Source organism: Lissotriton vulgaris, chromosome 4_1 (genome assembly GCF_964263255.1).
Source record: "Lissotriton vulgaris chromosome 4_1, aLisVul1.2, whole genome shotgun sequence".
Taxonomy (NCBI): domain Eukaryota; kingdom Metazoa; phylum Chordata; class Amphibia; order Caudata; family Salamandridae; genus Lissotriton; species Lissotriton vulgaris.
The window spans coordinates 1,048,104,642-1,048,125,780 of NC_141691.1; the positions used below are offsets into that span (position 1 = coordinate 1,048,104,642).

The 21,139-nt window shown below is 41.6% G+C and overlaps 1 protein-coding gene across 1 annotated transcript in view; it reads right to left on the reverse strand.

Annotated features, from left to right (window-relative positions):
• Window positions 1-21,139, reverse strand: part of NSUN2 (NOP2/Sun RNA methyltransferase 2) — a 561,061-nt gene that overhangs the window by 233,146 nt on the left and 306,776 nt on the right. Inside the window, exon 15 of the mRNA XM_086965280.1 lies at window positions 5,331-5,466. Coding sequence (XP_086821406.1) covers window positions 5,331-5,466 — 136 coding nt within the window. The remainder of the gene's footprint in view (window positions 1-5,330; window positions 5,467-21,139) is intronic.

The following is a 21,139-nucleotide window of genomic DNA, read 5'->3' on the forward strand; positions in this document are numbered from 1 at the left end:
TGAAAAAGGTAAGATACCGTATAGGCATTTAAACACCAAAATCATATCAAGGGGAGGAAGCAACTATCTACATGAGGAATATCCAGAAGACATTATTTCTACCAAACTAGGCAGACCCTTAAGGATACAGTAATTTTGTTCTGGGAATAAATTGCTGCACTTTTGGAGGAAAAATCCATACCAGTTTTTACACAAGCAACCATGCAATTAAAAAACAGTGAATCAGGGAGGATCTGTTTAGGTTTTCGGTTTATAGGCCCTTTGGCTCAGGAGATGGACTTTGGCTAAGCCTACTACAACACACACTGCTCCTGTAAATCACAGCCTCCTCACATAAAGGTAGCAGTGTAAGTCTCAAAGGATGAAGGAAGCTGGAATGAATTAGACCTTGTCTTTTTAACCACTTTTGTTTTTAATGGAACTCGAGGCAACAAGTTTTGACTTTACTTCAGCACAACTAGAAACTCTGATATAAACCCAAGAGTGGAATTCATGTTATTGAGAAAGCCAAAGCGCTATAACAAAATCTGTTGAATAAAATCTCCACAGATTCAAGCAAGAAGCATTTCCAGGAGAGCCCAGACCATAAAAAGGAACTTATACAAAAAGGATAAATGAATTACACTTGTGTATGGACACAAATCGCTCGGTAAGGATTGGGGACTTAAATTCCTGCAATGCGTTTTATATGGCAACAATTTTATTTTCATGTAGAGAGAGAGTGTGAGTACATACAGATACACAGTTATGACCACGTCAAAAAGCATAGCAATACCCATACAGTTTTCACTATAGAGAAGATAAAGATGAATGCGGGGAAAAAAGATGTGGAGGGAGACACACATACATATATATATATTCACTGAAAAAAACATAGGTTTTAGGCCTTATATAGTTAGGAATTAACATATAAAAAAAACCATTGAAATTGCTCCTATATAGTTAGTTGGACTAACTATATTTGGCGCACCCGCAATCCACTGCTGATGATGTCACATATTACATCATTCATGACATGGTCAGTGACATCACTGATGATATCACTGATGACATCTCAAATGACATCACTGATGGCATCTCAAATGACATCACTGATGACATCATCCAGTGACTGTTTTTCTGTAAAGTTTAAATATGTTTTACATATTGAAGAATGAGTGGATGTATAAGTGTCTGGATGAATGATTTATTAGGTGCATGACTGGCTGTATGAGTGAGTGATTAAATGTGTCTTACTGAATGCATAGGTTAGTGACTAAACTGTGTGAATGTGTGCATCAGTAGGTCTGTTGTTGTGTAAGCTGCTGCATGTGTTGATCATTAGCTATATGAGTGGCTATATGGGTTATTGATTGGTTGCCCAAGTATTTGTATGGGAGACTGAGTGTGTGTGTGTGGCTGGCTGGGAGGTGTGTGACTCTGTGCAGATCAATGTGTACTTGTATCAGTGATTGTATAAGAGAGTAAGTATGTGTTAGTATATGTTTGAATAAGTAAGGTGTTGTGTGTATAACTATATAGATGAGGAAATGGAAGTGTGATTGATTCTTTACATGACTGACTAGGTGTGTGAGTAACTCCATGGTTGAGTGGCAGTGTGTGAGTGTCTGCATAGGTGTATGAGTGCATATGATAGTGTTGCATTGATGAGTGACTGTATGTATGAGTGATTGTATGGGTGAATAAGTGGATGTATGTGTAGACCTAGGAATCAGTGAGTGCTTATGTAGTAACTGGTATTGGTGTGTCAATGGTTTCAAGAATGGTAGTCTGTATTTAACACTGGGCGTATCAAAGGTTATATTAGAGTGTGAGGAGGTGCATCGTATTATCACATGAATGATGTCATCAGTGATGTCATCAGTGATGTCAAATGAGATGTCATCAGTGATGTCATTTGAGATGTCATCAGTGATGTCATTTGAGATGTCATCAGTGATGTCACTGACCATGCCATGAATGATGTAATATGTGACATCATCAGCAGTGGATTGCGGGTGCGCCAAATATAGTTAATCCAACTAACTATATAGGAGCAATTTCAATGGTTTTTGATATGTTAATTCCTAACTATAGAAGGCCTGAAACCTATGGTTTTTTCAGTGAATTTTAACGTTTTTTAAATGCTAATTCCTAACTATATAAGGCCTAAAACCTATGTTTTTTTCAGTGAATTTCAAAGGTTTTTTAAATGCTAATTCCTAACAATATAAGGCCTGAAACCTATTTTTTTTCAGTGAATGTGCAAAGTTTTTTAAATGCTATTTCCTAACTAAATAAGGCCTGAAACCTATGGTTTTTTTCAGTCAATTTGCAAGGTTTTTAAAATGCTAATTCTATTAGCAGATAACGTTTAAATATGTTAATATCCTTGTGGGACCAAAAAAATTGAGACAAATCACGGCAGACTTGTTTCAGCAGAACACCCTTTGACTGGGCCTACATACAATTAATGGTGGCTTATTTTCCTTATGTATAGGTTAAAACTCCATCCTTCATTTCCATGACTCCCAGCTACTAGAACGCCAGCACAATCATTATCCTGGGAGCCATTTTCCAACCATCATCCAGCAATACATCTGAGTGCATGATTACTCCGTGAGTTCACATTGGATCAACAAAGGATTTCAATACCCCACATTATCATGAACTCAAGTCCAGTTTTAATTGAACGCGAACGCACCCCAGCGCCACTCCAGCGCCTCCCCCCCACCACTCAGCACCTCCCCCCCACCACTCAGCGCCTCCCCAGCACCACTCAGCGCCAACCCAGCACTTTTCCCGTGGACATACATTTATGCATGGAAATGCCCCCACAGCCCCACGCTGAGAAAAAATGAATATATATATATATATATATATATATATATATATATATATATATATATATATATATATATATATATATATATATATATATATATATGTATATATGTATATATATAAATATATATATATACATACTGAAATCAAATGGTCTTCGTCAATGCAAGACTTAAAAATACCATCACTCCAGCTTGCCGAGGCCATAGCTGTTGGCTTTACCCTAGTGAGAGACAATGTCTCTTGTTTAAGAGTATTGTGTATGTAGTATTATAAGTTCCTTGCCGACACTTGGAAAAATTAATATAAAAATAAAAGCTCAAACAATATCCTGAGTGCATCATTAATCAGTGTTTGAGTTTTTAGAAAAAGGGAAAACACCCTTTCTTTTCTGCAGTCAATGGAAAAAATGATTTATTAACCTTTGCATGCAGCTTTGTTTACCTCCGTGGGCTATTTTGAGGGTTATAATTGATCCACGGGCAAGAAATATCTATTTAAACAAAGTCTTGTTGTCTATCTGCACCCTGCTCCCCCCTGCTCCCCTCTGTGGCTCATAACACAGCATCAGACTAATTATTCATATTTTGGTTTCCATCAATAAGCATTCGATGGCACTTGTAAAGTTACTTGGAGAAGATGCCAGGCGTTTCACGGCGCAGGCTGTGTTGAGAGCAACATGCCCAGTGAGTAATTCCAAAAATAATGAACAAGTCTATTAATTTGCGAGGCTGCAGGCTGTGTAGAATTGTAATGTCCAAAATGGGCCCTTCGAAAGAGTAGCTGCACACAGTAATTCACTGTAGGAGTTTGACTTATTTCCAAGCATAAAAATGGAAATACTGATGCCATGACAACGCAGTCTGAGTTCCGCCGCCAGATTTGCTTTTTAATGACATTAATCAAACCTGCACTGAGGGGCCCGGCTTTGAAATACAAAGGAAGAATTGCAAAGGGATGTTTCTTGAGGCCAGGCTGAAGTGAGGCTTTCCGCAGCACTCCGTCCCGGGGAAGCATCTGACTGTGAAAATCGCTCGGATTGTAATGCGAGCAGGAAACAATTCCCGGAATGAACGTCCACTGGTACCTGCAGTGTAGTCCGGGATCGAGCTCCAGATCGGTAGGCTCCGCTGCGCAGCTGCTCTGCCCGCCGCCTTCGCACTTTGCAATCCTGTTTAATGCTTACCACGGTCCCTGTACCACCCGCGGTTCTGCTAACCGTCCATGTGCAAGGCTGGCATGGTGAGTAGATGCCAGTGCATCGTTGACGAGCAGCTGCGGGGCTCTCCTAACACCACGGGGGCCCCGCTGCGGTACGGGAGGCGTCTCCTCTTTTCCCGGGGCTCCCTCAGCACACGGGAGCCCCGCACCAGTCCACACTTCTTCCTCTTGCCGGCAGCATCACCCGGTCTCCCCCTCGGCACGGAAGACCGGACATCTCAAAGGCTTCCCCCAGGCAGGGGTAAGCGGAAACCACGTCCTCCCGGCCCCGCCCACAACCAGGCGGCGGCCATCTTGAGGCGGCTCGGTCCGCGGCGGTGATTTCGGGGGCCAAAACGAGGGGTGGGCACCCTCGATATTAAAATTAAGAGATTTAAATAAAAGAGAGAAGCCCCCCAAGGCCCCACCCCCCCCAATTTTTTTTCCTGAAAAATCGCGGGGTGCGCACGGTGCCCGCTTACAGATATATAATTTTTTCTCTTTTAATTTTCTCAGGAACTACTGGAGGGATTTACAATATTTAACCAAAAGCGTGATCTGCGTACCAGACTCTACCATTTTGACAAGTTTGGTGTAATTCCGTTCAGCGGTTCAAGCTGTAGCCGTGTCTAAAGGTCCTATGGAAATTAACATGGGGAAAACCCGTTTTGGGACCCCCCTTTTTTCTCAGCCCCCACTTGACTAATCCCCCCCAAAACTTTCAGGGAAGGAGAGGAGCGGAGCAGGCCATCTTCTTTGAGAAATTTGCGAAGATTCATCAACCAGCGCCAAAGTTATTCCCAATAGAATGTTGCAGATTTCATATGGAAACTAAGTCCCAACTATATATACCTACTGGCGACCGCCAGTAGGAGATATATATATATATATATATATATATATATATACACACACACATACACACACACACACAATTGGATTTGTTGGGAATTTGATGATCAGTCCTTTGATCCCAGATCTATTTCTGGTTGTATATATAAATCTATATCTGGCAATCTCATATTTGTGAGCATTACTGCAATGATTACAGGTTAATGGTAAAGAGGACTATTTCACACCAGTTATAGTGGGAGAATGCTAAGTATATAGTCTGGTCAAAATATAACAGTCTATAAAGAAAACATTAACAACTATTAAGAATCATTTGATATTCTGCACAGAATAAGGGTTGGTTTCCAAATATTAGGGATTTTCTATTAAACCCAATGGTGACCCGTAATGCGACCAGTCAGTAGCTCATTTAAGTCTTTTAGCAGCACAAAGAAAATTAGAGATGCAAACCTTACTTTCATCTTTTCACTGTTATTGAGTAGCACATTTCGCAGTTCCTTGGAAACCATGTACAGCTGCCTTTTCTTTCCTTCTTGCGTTCTGGTCAATAAATTTCTTTTTGGAAATGATGGCGCTAGCCCATAAAATTTCCTACACGAGAAGAAATTAAATTGGCTTAAGAAAGACATTCAGAATTTTTTTACGTCCAATTCAGCATTGTAATCCCTGTAATTGTTACTAGAAAGTCTCAAAATCCCAAAATACAAGAAAAAAAACATGGGTGGCACATCAATCTCTGTTAAATCAGCAAAAACTATGGAACTCTTTACCACCCAACATAAGATCCTAGGATAACCACCTTATCTTCAGAAAACTACTCCAGAATTAGCTCTTCCCCACATAACCACCATACACAAACATATATATATATATATATATATATATATATACACAGCTTATCTCTCTGTATATAAGCATTTATTTTCATGTGTATTGCTTTGAATACATGTGTAGAATAATTATGTTTAAAAAGGAAAAGATTGTAGGCACGGCGCTGTGTTAACTTATTCTTACATGCCTGATATATGGCCTTATCGCTATTTCTCCGCGGCCGGCCTCGGTTAGAGGTTGTAGGCTTAACGCTGTGTATATGTGGCCCTGTCCGGGGGTTTGTTCAAAAATAAAACAGACTTGATATAAAAAGGAAAACAAAATATATAGATATTCATTTGTTGTGCTTAACAAATGTACATATTATTCATAGTAACATTATTCTATGTTTTCAACATGTATATAAGTGACTGCATAAATAAGTTAATCTTTTATGATAACTATTCATCTACAGTTCCTTTACTATTGATGTACAATATATATATATATATATATATATATATATATATATATATATATATATATATATATATATATATATATATATATATATATATATATATATATATATATATATATATATATATATATATATATATATATATTACCTACTGGCGGTCGCCAGTAGGTAGTTATAGTTAGGATAATTTTCAATGTTAAATCTCAACATTCTATTTTGAATAACTTTGGCGCCGGTTGACGAATCTGCCTGAAATTTTCAGGAAAATGGTCTCATGGCGGTCCGGTCCTTCCCTGAAAGTTTGGGGGGGATTCGTCAAGCGGGGGCCGAGATAAAAGGGGGGTCCCAAAACGCGTTTTCCCCATGTTAATTTCCATAGGGCGGTCGATTTCACTTTTAGCCCGAACGGCTGAATGGATTTCCACCAAACTTGGCAAAATTGTAGGGACTGGTAGCCCGATGTGCCTTTGCTATGTCTCAAGATATGTGCTCCAGTGGATTTTGAGTAATTTAGGTTCAAAAAAATATATATATCTATAGCCGCGCTCCCGTGCGCGCACGGGAGTGCGCTCCAGGCGCGACACGCGACTTGCGCGCAGGAAGCTGATTGGATCTCAGTTGTCTGTAAACATTCTAAACAGTGCGGAGCGGCCGCCATCTTGTGTCTCGGTAAAATCGAGACACAAGGGGTTTGAAAAAAAAAGGGGCAAATGACCATAAGGGGGAAGAGTAGACCCCCTCTGACCCCCTAGGTTTGATGTAGGGACTAAAATAGGGTCCTGCAGGGCATTAAAAAATTTTTTTCGTTTTGCGCGGGGATATGCGCTCTCCCGTGCGCGCACGGGAGTGCGCTCCAGGCGCGACACGCGAATTGCGCGCAGGAAGCTGATTGGATCATAAGGGGGAAGAGTAGACCCCCTGTGACCCCCTAAATCCAGGACTATATTTATGAAGGCCTTGCGCTGTTAGTTTTGCGCTTCCTGTGCGTCAATTTTTGTGACGCACCAGCGGTGTAAAAAAATGCGCATTGTTATGCAATATTTAAAAAGTGACGCATCTATCTAGATGCGTCACTTTTTAAATATAGTGCAACGAGGTACATTTTATTACACTGCTGGTGTTATGCGTCACTTTTCTGTGCGCACTCCTTATGACGTTCCAGATGTGTCATATTTAATGTATGACGAATCATGTTGCAGATACAATATGGCGCAGAGTTTTAAAAAGTGACCCATGTACCTAGATGCGTCACTTTTTAAAAATAGCGTCAGGTATAATGTATGCAGAGGGGGTGTTCTCCCGCAAAAAGCTTTGTAATAGCGACGCAGTGAAATCTTTGAGATTTCACTGCGTCAGTTTTAGGATGCTGTTGCGTCAAAATCTTGTGCCTGCTTTACAGCAGGTGTTAGACTGAGGCAAGACCTTTCATATGCTGCTTTCCCCATTTGAAAGGACACATTACTGGAGTTGCGTCACTTTTGTGACGCACTCCAGCAATGCGTTACTTGGAATGTCATAAGGAGTGCGCACAGAAAAGTGACGCATTGCACCAGTAGTGTAAAAAAATGTGTTGCGTTGCGTTATATTTAAAAAGTGAGGTATCTAGGTAGATGGGTCACTTTTTAAAATCAAGCGCCACATTATATCTGCGTGAGGTATAATGCATGCAGAGGGGGTGTTCCCCCACAAAAAGCTTTGTAATAGCGACGCAGTGAAATGTTTGAGATTTCACTGCGTCACTTTTAGGATGCTGTTGCATCCTTTAAATATAGTGCAACGAGGCACATTTTATTACACTGCTGGTGTGATGCGTCACTTTTCTGTACACAGTCCTTATGACATTCCAGATGTGTCATATTTAATGTATGACGAATCATGTTGCAAGGAGTTACAGATACGTCAGTATTTCTGACATATGTGTAAACATAAAAGTGATGCGAGGCCGGCGCAAAATTTTGACGCAATAGCATCATAAAAGTGACGCAGGGAAATCTCATAGATTTCAGTACGTTGTTATTACCAAGCTTTTTGCGACGGATTGCCCCCTCTGCATACATTATACCTGATGCAGATACAATATGGCGCAGAGTTTTAAAAAGTGACCCATGTACCTAGATGCGTCACTTTTTAAAAAATAGTGTCAGGTATAATGCATGCAGAGGGGGTGTTCCTTGCAAAAAGCTTGGTAATAATGACGCAGTGCGTCACTTTTAGGATGCAGTTGCGCCAAAATCTTGCGCCTGCTTCACAGCAAACCTTTCACATGGTGCTTTTTCCATGTGAAAGGACACATTACTGGAGTTGCGTCACTTTTGTGACGCACTCCTGCAATGCGTTACTTTTGTGTTTAGAGATATGTCAGAAATACTGACATATCTGTAACTCCTTGCGAATTGATTAGTCATATATTAAATATGACATATGTGGAATGTCATAAGGAGTGCGTCCAGATAAGTGACGCATCGCTATTTTCACGTAGCGATGCGTCACTTTTCAGAAATGAGGCCTCCAGTTTATTCACTGTGTCATAAATTTCTTTTCTAACACTCACCTTCTTTCAGTCCTCCTACTTCACTTCCTTTCACCTCTCATACCTTTCTGTTCTTTCTTACTCATTCTCCTTTCAATTATCAATGCACTATATTTCACTTACTCTTCATTTTTTAAGATTATAGCTCTTTGATGAGAATTGGAGGTAGTTCTGAAAAGAACTTTTGGTTTTCTTCTTTTAACTGAAGAGGAACAAAAACAGGGAATAGAAACTGCTCAACAGGAGCAAAAAGAAAAGAAAAAAATTAGGGGTGGGAAGGGCAGTGATGGTTCTCTAATGCCCGAACCATGAGCAGGACACTTTGCTCCCCATAGGTGAGGAGTTGATTGCAGTATCTGCATCTGACGACCCCATGGTTGAATGCAGGTTGGATGTTTGCTACCTGCCCCTGAGATTGTTCTCTTCCAGAAGAAGTTGCTCCTCCTGTTGATGTAGAGGCCCCACCTCTGGGAACCTCCTGTGCCAGAGCCCTGACACTTTCTCGGGCAAAATTCTGGGGGTGCCTGGTCTCCACATGGCGAATCATAGTGAAGTTGCCAAAAGAGTATTTTTTTTGGGGGTTACCCCGTGACAGGACCTTTTTGCAGATCCTGCACTCTACTTTTGGTGCATTCACCTTCTTCTGGTCTGCTGGGAATTTAAAGAATTTCCAAATGAAATGTCCCTTCACCTTTGGGGTAGGTGGCTCTTCATCAATGAAGTCATCTTCACTGCTGGATGATCTGGCAGCCATGATGAATCCAGGAATATGGAGCAGCAAAAAAGGCAGGTCTTTCAGTCACAAAAGTGAAAGAAGAAGTGAAGGAAATGGGTGGGGATTTCATTCATTGTAAAAAAAAACTGTTAGCAACCAATGAAAAGTGTTATTTTAGGGTCACATGACCTGACGCGCTTACGATGCGCGCTCGGGTGCACTTCCGGGTGCGTTTACGCAGCGCGATCGTAGGCGCTTCCGGGGCGCACACGTGGCGCGATCGTAGGCGCTTTTGCGTGCGTTTAGGCGCCGCGCACGTATGCGCTTCCGAGGGCACGTACGTTGCGCGCCGAAGTGACGTCATCAATCTTTAATAGAAATGCATAATCATTTTCCATATTAAAAAAAACAAATTTTATTTGTATGGTACGAAATGTTTTGCATTATTATTAACTTTTCATTCATATTTTTTTTTCACGAACGACAGTTGCGCTCTGGGTGCGCTTTCAGATGAGCGCACGGAGAAGCTTACAGGAGAGCTTAGCTGAAAGCTTCCCCGAGCGCGCACCCAGAGCGCAAAAAAAAAAAATTATAAAAAAAATGAATACTTAAAAAAAACAGCAAATTGTAAAAAAAAAAAAGGTTAGAAACTCGATATACAAAGGAATTAGCATTTAAAAAACCTATGAAATACACTGAAAAAACCATAGGTTTCACACCAGTTATAGTTAGGAATTAGCATTTAAAAAACCTTTGAAATTCACTGAAAAAACCATAGGTTTCACACCAGTTATAGTTAGGAATTAGCATTTAAAAAACCTATTAAATTCACTGAAAAAACCATAGGTTTCACACCAGTTATAGTTAGCTGGAAATTTTACTGATATAAAACCATTGAAATTCCCACGTTATAGTTAGTCGGACTCACTATAACTTGCGCGTGCAATGCACTGCTGATGACGTCACATATTACATCACTCATGACATGGTCAGTGACATCACTCATGACATCACTGATGACACCATCCTTGTGACATAGTGACAGACCTCCTCTCAGTGTAAAGTAACCCTTGAGACACATATTCAAAAATAGAAACTGAAATTTTTAAAAAATGGACATACCTATATCAGTTACAACAAGCAATTCTGTACTTCCACTATCTATATACTCATCCACTCATTCACCAACAGTTCTATATAGTCACTCATACATATACTCACTCATCATATGAAGAGATACACCTATACATTCTGTTACACACCGACATTCATCCAAAAGTTACTCACACACATATTCACACGTGCAAATAAACTATTGAACAACCATTTATTTGAAAATAGAGTTATACACACACTTCCACCTTACTTCTATTGAAAATTACACATATTTATTCTCTTAAACAATCACTTATAGAAACACATACTTATTTAAACAGGAAATCTTACAATCTCTTACTCTCACATATACTCAGTTATATACATCAATATTCATATATACTAGATTAAAACATATGTAGTTACTGATAAAGACACTAGTGAGACAGTCATTCACTCACTAACAAACACATATAGACACTCATCCACCCATACAGTCCTGTACATATGCTGTCTTCAAAACACATACAAACAAAGAGTCAGTCACTCATGCATCTATGTGCTAAGTAATACCTCCACCAAACCATATAGACACTCATACTAATACTAATAAAAATATCAAATAACCCATATACATACGCATGTAGCTACTTATCAACACATGTAGCCACTTATACACAAAGTGAAACACTAATATATGTATTTAAATATTTAAACATAACTCACTAATATTTATTTTTCAGAAAGACACATATTCACTGGATGGTGTCATCAGTGATGTCATGAGTGATGTCACTGACCATGTCATGAGTGATGTAATATGTGACGTCATCAGCAGTGCATTGCACGCGCAAGTTATAGTGAGTCCGACTAACTATAACGTGGGAATTTCAATGGTTTTATATCAGTAAAATTTCCAGCTAACTATAACTGGTGTGAAACCTATGGTTTTTTCAGTGAATTTAATAGGTTTTTTAAATGCTAATTCCTAACTATAACTGGTGTGAAACCTATGGTTTTTTCAGTGAATATATATATATATATAAAACTTACATAAATGATAACACTTGAAAGCCTTAAATCTACATATATTACCTTCCTTTATGCATCTATAAACCTTCCATGTAGTTATGGATCTATATATTTATTTCTTTTCTTCTAATTCAGCATATCCAATGCACTACCCTATTTATCACCCAATGCCGCTCTCAATATATCCTCTACCTCAACTCTGACTCCTCTCAAATCACTTTGCACTGCATTACCCTATTTCTCACATTATACCTCTATCGATATATCCTCTACCTCCACGTTCATTCCAAACCCCATACCACTACTATGATCCTCAAAATAACCCGTTCTAGACTCTACCCCTCCTTGCATCATCTCTTCCTCCTTTTACTGTTCAGATCCCCCAAAACCAGCCCTTTTCAACCCTTCCCTCTGACTCTTCCTCCTCCACCTCCCTTTTACTTATCCCAAGTCTCCTCCTCCAAGACTGCTATGAGCACCAAAACAAACAAAAATATAAACATATTCCTAAATCCTTTCGTCTTCTATCCCTCCACTATCGGTTTTAATCCAAATAACAGACTAACATGTCCACCACTCAAATTATTTCATATTTTACTATACTTTTCAACACTAATCCTTTATGGGTTCCCGAGTCACTTGCTACTCGCTGAAAAAAGCGATTGGACGCCTCATCAGGGGTAGAAACCGCTATATAAATCTAAACCTTGTTCCCTCTTCTAGCCCTTTGCTTTCCTTCTCAATCCAAATAACTAACATATCTACCACTCAAATTACTTTCATAATTCACTATACAAATTCACCACTAATCTTTTATGGGTTCCTAAGTAGCATGCTACTCGCTGAAAAAAGCGATTGGACGCCTCATCAGGGGTAGAAAGCGCTATATAAATGCAATTAGAATATAAGTCATTATCCCAGAGGTAGATTAGGGGCATCACTCAAATATTCTCTGGATCTAGACGAGTTTGCTGCCAAAGGCGGACTCTATTCACAAACCACAACCCACTGATAAATGATCTATTTTTAAGCATTTTCTTTTGAGTAATAGATATTTCTGATGAAAGAGAACTGAAGTAGAACCTGTGGCGATATTAATAGTTGAAAACAAATTTTAAAAAAAATTCAGTTACTCAAAGCAATGCTACCGTCCCAGAGCTCTCAGTGCAATCTATCTGACCAGGTTTTAAAGGACACTGGGGAAGCGCAGTTCTATGCAATAAGATATAACTAGAAAACAAGTAGGAACATTTGAGCACACAATTTGAATTCATGAAAAAAATAGAGAGGCTATACAGTGCCGGGTTTAGGAGGCTGAAAGTTGGAAAAATATATCTGTACCCTGTGAATGAAATGGAGGAGACACTGCACACTCTGCATATGTTAAAATCACAGTGACGGGGATAAAGACCAGCAAGGGTGTTTTGCATAACAATGAGCTTTGAGGATTAATGGGAATAGGAACATTTTATTATTCAATGAGTCATGCAACAAATACACAGCTCAGCTGTCTAAACCTTCAAAGGTGAAAGAGTACCAGATAAAATAGACAATGTTGCTTCCACATAAATTGAAAATAAAAATTGAAGAAATAGCACAGATGTTGGACAAATGCTTCAGGTAAGGTCTAAAGTGTGAGACTCAAAAGAAAATGTGCATTTCTTATGTGCTCAGATTCCCTCATATGCGCCAGTGGGAACACTTCAACAACAGGAGCATCGTTTATTCAACATGTAATCCCAAATAATGGTTTACATTGTGTTTTTTAGAGTTCATCATTGATGAAATTTACCAGGGACTTTTTTTTGCAGTTACCTTAGAGATCACATTGAAGGCTGGCATTTGCACTATAAATTACAGAGACTGTGGGGAATAAAAGACCTGCCAAAGATGATCCTGGCTCCCTGATATACCCCAGTAAATAAATTGTTGTCCAAAGATTTTCATTTTTGATTTGTGTTTTTGGATCATTAAAGAAGTACTTTAGCAAGGGTAGATATTACTGATCCGGGACAAAGTTTTCTGGGCGACATTTTTTAAAATGGTGTATGTGTTTCAGTGAACCATGAGACCTATATATTTCATTTTGGAGTCAAAACACAGATTTTGCAGGTCAAGTAGTCTTATAGAGACAGATAACGCCTCAGAGCAACCATTTTTCCATTTTCCAAAATGGCAGCTATAATAGAGGAAGAAGAAACATATATAGAAAAGAAACAAATAATAATGTTATTTAATCCTTTTATGTATACACCAAACAATGTTTAGGATCTGAATATGAAAAAAAATGTTTATCACTCCTGTTTTAGACAGATTTTCATAGTTCACACGTATTTGTTTCGGCAATCGCTCATGGTACATTTGCAGAATGTTGAGCGTTTGAGAAGAGCATATCAACAGGGACATCTTTTTATAGCACAGGTTATGCAAGTACATGTGCATGTACATTTTTGGGGGTAGAGGCTTTAGAAATTCCATAGGTTTTAGGACACCATCAATATCTTCCTAACCAAATTCACATGGATCTTTCTCTACACATTATAATCAAGGGGGGGGGGGGGGGGGGAAAGATCACTTGTCCTGCTTAAACCTTGGGTTTCACAAGTAGAGGAACTGGTATCTCCCAAAATATAACTCTCATACACGTGTACTTTGGATGGTTCTTTCTTAGCGGTATATACTGGGTACCCGCTTTTTTACACGTGCGTGCGTAATCACTGAGTTATTTTTTGTATTGTGCACCCTCCACCAGGAGGTATTGCCTTTGGTTTAAGGCAGTAGTGATCGTGAATAGTAGGGGAGGGGTTGTGGTGGCGGTGTGGTTAAAAAATCCGGACAGCCAGACTGAGAGAATTTTAATAAGTCTGGATTCGGAATTGATTTAAAAGTTAATAGTGCACTTTTTGAAATTGTTAGGGGTTCAAGTGCATTTCGTATCTTAAAAAGAGGTCAACATGTTTCAGCCTTTGGTAGTCAGAGGATCTTAGGCTTTCGTCAGGACCAGTAGGGGTGAATAAATAGTGATTAAAGCAAAAATTGTGAGAAGAAAAAAGGTAAATTGACCTGATTCTTCGTTATTCAAGGTTTCATTGTACCTTGTTTTGGATGAAGAATTACTTCATCGGGGAAGGAGGCGGCTCGAGAGAGGTTACTGAGTGCCTTCTTGCTCGGTCAGCGCCGCATGTGCTGGCTCTGCCTCTCGTCCCCCGGAACTACACATGCATGAGCCAAAACATATGCATATCTTCTGATCAAGTAGTCTGTGGAAGGTCACTTAGTGGAACCGATCGCTAGAAATCACTGTACCGAAGATCGTCAAATGTGTGACAATCAGAAATCCACACATGCACAAGGTATTTTTCTATGTCTTTAAAGTCACTTCTTCAGTCTCAGCAAATCCTTCTAAAAACTTCACTGGATCAGCAGTTAAAGCTTTGCTCCAATTTTCCTCATAGTGTCATCACCCGTAAGTATATGTGCATTGATAAGAGCACTGGGTATCTCTGGATCAAGTTTCTTGTACAGAACATGATGAGGGATCCAGTGTCTCACTTGCCTGTTCCATAACTGACAATCGTTGACTTATGAACATTGCAACAATTTTAAGTAGGTCAACAATGACATCTGTCATTTGACAGTACAATGACTAGTTTGGAACCCTTTCCAATAGCCCACTCAACATGAGGCACAACACAATGGTCAGCTTCTTCTAATTTGCTGTTAAGTTCTTGAATAATATGGCCTTTTGAATATCTCTCTGCAGACACCAAGTTCGCATTAACAATCATTCCACTAGGAATAATTGGAAATTCAGTGTTCACTGAAGCATCAGAGATTTACAGCAAAATACCAAACAGCTGACGAAGGTTAAGCACGTCAAATCCACATGTACAATATATTTAGAGATGGTGCAACTCCTTCCAGCACCCGCCGTCCAAGGATGCAGATAATGGACAAATGTTCATCAATAAGGAAGGTGCACTCAATGTGAAGTCAATAAATTAGGCCAATATTATCCAAAATGTCTTCTTTTATTAAGTGAATCATAAAAACTGGCACACAGCCAACACATTACAGTCCCAGTTGCTAGAGGGAACTTTGTCAGGGCTCCGAAGTATATGGCTGAAGAAGCACCAGCATTGTTTGGGCGAGATAACATCCCCAAGTTAATCTTGTTCGATGTTGATGACCAGAATGTATCAAGTTGCACAGGTATAGGTGTCGAATTTTTGATGCAGCGAACGTCAATTGTTCTACTCGTTGATATTCGTCCGATTTTCTCACATTCTTTGGCAGATAGTACAAGAAAACTGTCAGACAATTTGCAGTTCTTGCACAGTGCACACAGACTGATATCTGTAGAACAGTCTTAAAGGCCTCTCTGAAGTTTTGCATGGATTAAATCGTGACCATTAGCAATTGTGACATTGTCCACAACAACACTGTTTCCAATTGATATTCTTCAGATTAAAGTTTTTTCTAGCTCTTGTACAAGTTTGTGCTTCACTGGTTTAGTTGCAGCATCTCTATCAAATATGTGTTAATTGGAAGATCATGCAACAGGATATCATTGGTAAATTCACCCCTTTCTTTTGCTACATTCAACTCTGTGTGTTTGCAAATTATAATTTTGTTTGTAAGCAGTTTTGTAGTGGGTGGTTGGACAAAAGTCTTATGGCAATTAAAGTGTGGAAGTTTAGCTTTAGTGATTATGTCAAACAGCGTTTTCTTTTTCAATACAAATCTCTCCTACTTCAGTTCTGTGTAGTTTCGATCCATGTTCCAGGACATCTAGTAGACGTGGCTTTGTATTGACATATTGTTTGGCTCAGTCATTTCAATGGGGTTTCCTTGCTGCTGCATGAAATTAAAAAGGCTGTCAACATGTTTATTAAAATGTTTTCCTCACTTTCCAACACGTTTGTTGTGAGGAACAGTTTCACAATAGCCCATTAAACTTGAATTTGTCATCTCTGAGATAATTGGAAATAGAAAGGACTGCATAGTAAACTAGCTGCCATTGAACAACATACTCACTTTTAGGATTCTGAGCAACAATTCCCTTGTAGTTTTTCTGTGATCTCTTGATCATCTGTTCCAGTTTCATAATTGGAGCCACAGCATTGAACCTTACATCTGTCCTTCACCACAAAATGTCTTTGGATGAATTTTATTTGGAAGTATGGTTTTTACACTTCTAGCTTCTTCACTCTTTCCAATACCAGGACCGATATCTCAGGTAGTTTATGCAATCAAAGTTGCAAAACACAGTAATCAATGACTCCACAGTCTTAATGTGAGGTTCCTAATCCCCTTCACGATCAGCAAGTACTTGCAAAGTTCTGATTTTTCTTCACATTCTTTGACAACCTCTACGAACTTGGTTTTCAGATTTTGAACTGAGTGTATTAAACATTGCCAGGCTTTGCATTATGCCTTTTGAATGAAGTGCATTCTGTGTCTTGTTTACTTCTGAAATAAGATAAGCAAAACCTAATTTGTCATTCTTGTTCCAGAAAGTATTACAATGCAATGTTTCTATAGCCTCAGATAAGAGGAGTATTCCTTGTAACAAGCTAACATAATGAGTTCCGCTCAATACTGACTCGCAGCTTTGCTTCTAAAGATTTCAGCCCCAATGAGTGCATCATCCACTGAGACACCGCAATGCAACTTTTGTTACATTGAAAAAGCCCATCATTGGATAAAGATAATCAAATCCTTCTTAAACATATCAGCTACAATGCGAAAAACACCTTCATCGCAGAAAATGGGCACGATAGGCTGGTATTCAAGCTGAGCACACACATTTTGGCAATTCTTTAGAGCTGTGTATACTGTTCTGTAGTTTGTGAATGGAGATGGTATTACTGATAAAAATCCAACCTTCTTCAGCTGGATGGTATTCTGGGAAATCAGATCATGAATTCCAGCTCTTAAAGGAACTGCCTTTTTTTCATCCTTCAGTCCACACCGAATAAGCGAGAAGATAGATTCAGTTAAATCAGCTCTGCGGATGGCAGCTTCTGGTAGAAGATCCATGTCCTCAGCCACTTTGAAACTTTCTGGTAGACTGGGAGGTGTTGACGGCTTGTAGTGATTTTGCAAAGTTGGCAAGGATGTAGAGTTATAAGTTTGCAGCTTTATTTGTTTATGCCTACAGCTGACACAGCTCATTTTCCAGCAGCTACTTCATTGGTGCAGGTCTGAAAAAGCACCATGGCAGTATCACGTGTGCTCGATGTTCCAGACAAAGAAGAGCTGTCTTCAAAATCGAAATTATCAAGAGCAGCAATTGTAAATCCTTTCCTGGAAAGTGACGTGGAAATGTGAACTGTCAAATCCACAAGATTTTACAGCAGGAGCCGCTAAAAAGTTCCTGCTCAGTAATATGTCATTGTAACTTGTTGAAACACCAACTCTATTCATTGAAATGAGAAGCTCTCTATGTTTGCACTTGTCATTGATTACGTGGGCAGTCATGTGTAGTGGAGTTTTCTTTTTGCTGTGTTGTAATTCATAAAACATTATTCTCAAAAGAGTACATTTGCACAGCATAAGCCTGTTAGTTTGTGGAATTGTTTTCCACTTCTTCGCTAAGTTCTTCAAAGATATCATCAATGTCAGCTTCAGTTCCAAACTCAAGAACTTTAGCCTGTAACAGTTTTGCATCGCTGACTGCCGCTCAACATTTCTAAACTGTGTTTTCCTAACACCAATTGAATTCTCGGGACGGCGGAGTCAACAGTGGCAGCAGGGAGGGAAAAGCAGTAGGAGGCTGGCGGCCGAGGGGTGAAGGGAAAGACGCGCCGGGTCAAGCGGCGCCGGAAGGAGCCGGTGCAGAAGATGCTGAGGCACCGGGTCCCCTGAGGCAGGACGCCTCCAAGCCCCCGTCAAGGAAGAAAGGAGCGAACCTTCAAAGGGAAGTAAAATTTCCCTCCCACCAGAGCCTTGGTGCAGGACCTCCAATAGATGGTCCGCCAGAAAGTGTGCCACCGGGTCACCCATGCGCAGAATGCCCACAACTGTGGACACCGCATGACCGAAGGCTGCACCCACCTCCGTAGTGCCCCACAGTGGAGCAAGCAGCTCCTCCAAGGGCGACGGCTGCAAACTAAGGTCCCCGCGCCTGAGGCCAAGTAGGACGGGCAAGGGCCAGATCTGGAAATCAGAAGGAGCCGAAAAATGAGGGACCTGCCGCTCTTTCGACTAACAACTCTGCCTAAGGAAGGGTGGGGAGCCACCCTTCAACGCCGGTGAAAAAGACACCACATGGAGACCAGTCTCCGGGGAAGACAACACCAATATACAGCCTTCCTCGGTAGAAGGAGCGTCAAAGACGAATCCACGGTACGACCCCTGCGCGGAGCCGTAGAGTCTGCTGCCTGAGGCAGGACATCGGCACCATCCGGTGTGACAGGACAAGGCCCCTCCAAGTCACCCCGCACCGGAGACCGGAGCAGAGCTGGAGCCGAACCGGCCTGAGGCAGCGTCGGATAGACGCCGACCCGACCCCCGCTGAGATAGCCACCTGCGTGGAGGAACGAGATGGCCCTGGGAAGTGACCCGAAGCCCTCCGCCAGCCGCAGCCCAGAATGAGGCAGAGATCGCTCGGCAACCCATGCGGCGATGCCAGGGACGATTCAACCTCCGACGAGGCAGACGCCTGTGGGGAGGGATGAGAGGGGCCGGCAGAGGGACAAGGGTTACTCTCCTAGCCTAGACCCAGAGCGGGACGAGGAGGGTCCATCGACCCTTGTGGCTTCGCATGGTCCAGCAGATGCCAGCGCCGTAGCGGCGTCATCTCGGCCTTAGACAGGACCACCTTGTCAAAGGACTGAGAGGGGCTCGGGGATGCGACCCGAGCGGCGGCGACCTCCCGCGACACCACAGGTACTCCTGCTGGAGTGTACGGCGAGGCAGAGATGCCGTGTCCTGAAGGAGGTGCCTCGGAGGAGCCGCACCCCAACAGCACCACACCCTCCAAGCCTGGATCCGAACCAGTCAGCGCCGGGGCTGGAGCCACCGGCGGCGCCGCGAAGGGCCCTGCGGAGGGTCCTGCGCAGGGCGAGGGATCCACTGAAGCCCAAGGAGGGGAAGGAGGAGGAGGAGACGCCAGCGAGGCCTGCAAAGCTGCCGCGTATGTCTCCATTTGGACTCTCGACGCCCCAACACCGGGAAACTGTAGATAGGACGACACGAGGGGCTGCATCACTCGCGGAGGGTCCACGCCCCCGGCAGGCCAAAAACTAGCCCCCGGGGACAAACTGCGACGCTCACATGACATCGGAGAAGGGCGAGGACGACGACCATGACCGTATCTGAAGCCGTCCGCCGAAGTGGACCGAGGGGAGGACGTCGACCTGGTGAGAAGCGCCGACAGAAGTTTCATCCAGCGCTCCCAGCGCGACTTCTGCTTCAACTGTTGGCACGCCGCGCAATCAGTGGTGCAGTGATCCCCCCCAAATACCACATACAAATGAGGTGCGGGTCCGTCGCCCACATGAGACGCCCACACAACGTGCAAGTTTTGAAGCCCGAAGGCATTCGCACACTATTCCACCAAAAAGAAATGGAAGAAAAGGGGCTCTTAAACAGGCCCGTAGCAAGGACTGGATCCGCGTTGCACGTGGAAAAGGAAAAAAACCTGACGTAGGCACGCTGGGGCGGGTCTTATGTGACCTCGCTGACATCACGTACATGGACGTCGCCTGGGCGAAGTCAAGTGATGTCGCCCCACCCCCCGGCGCGCAGGGATGCAGTAGCAAAAAAAGGTTTCAATCCAGTCTTATGCCTGGGGATAATTCTACGTGAAGGAATCAGCGGCTAGTAGTCTCTATCAGATGTATATTTAGCCTCCTGTAGTTAACAACATTTTACCATGTTGGGAATCATTTGTTTGTGACATGCAGTGCTGTAGATTCACATGCTCTTCATACTCCTGCCATCCAGTGTTGGTTTTCTTTGAAGAAGTCTTTCAAGTCACGAAGTAGAGTGGCTCCTTCAATGGTGATATTGCACATTCCTGTGTTAGATAGTTTTCCCCAGAGGAGGGTGAGAAAGAAGTGTAAAAAGAGTGTAATAACTATGTCCATGCTAAATATATAAGTGTCAAAGAGGTGTGAAATGAAACTGCAATGGCCACAGGCGTCTGGGGATAAGGGAGGGCGCATGTAAATCTACAGCACTACAAGCCACAAAACAGATACTTACAGGGTAGGTAACAATCTGTTCAATGGCATGTGTGGCTGTAGATACACATGAGCTGAATTGACTGTAGAGAAGTCCCTCCAAAGAAGTGGTGGCTTGCATGTGGGAGTTGCAGTAGTCGTAAAAAGGGAACATAGCACTGTCCGACCTACATTGGTTTGTTGGTGTGCTAAACATCCACCCAATAGTGTTTAGTAAACTGCTTTCCAAATGTCGGCTATGGTAATATTTCCTTAAAAAATCCATAGTTTCTCCCTTTGTACGAGTTGAATGTGCTCTGGAATTTGCAAATAATGTCCGTTTGGCTTTAATGTAGCAGGTTTGAATGCATTTAACTATCCATCTGGCTATGCCTGATTTGGATATAGGGTTACCTTTTTGAGGGGGAGAA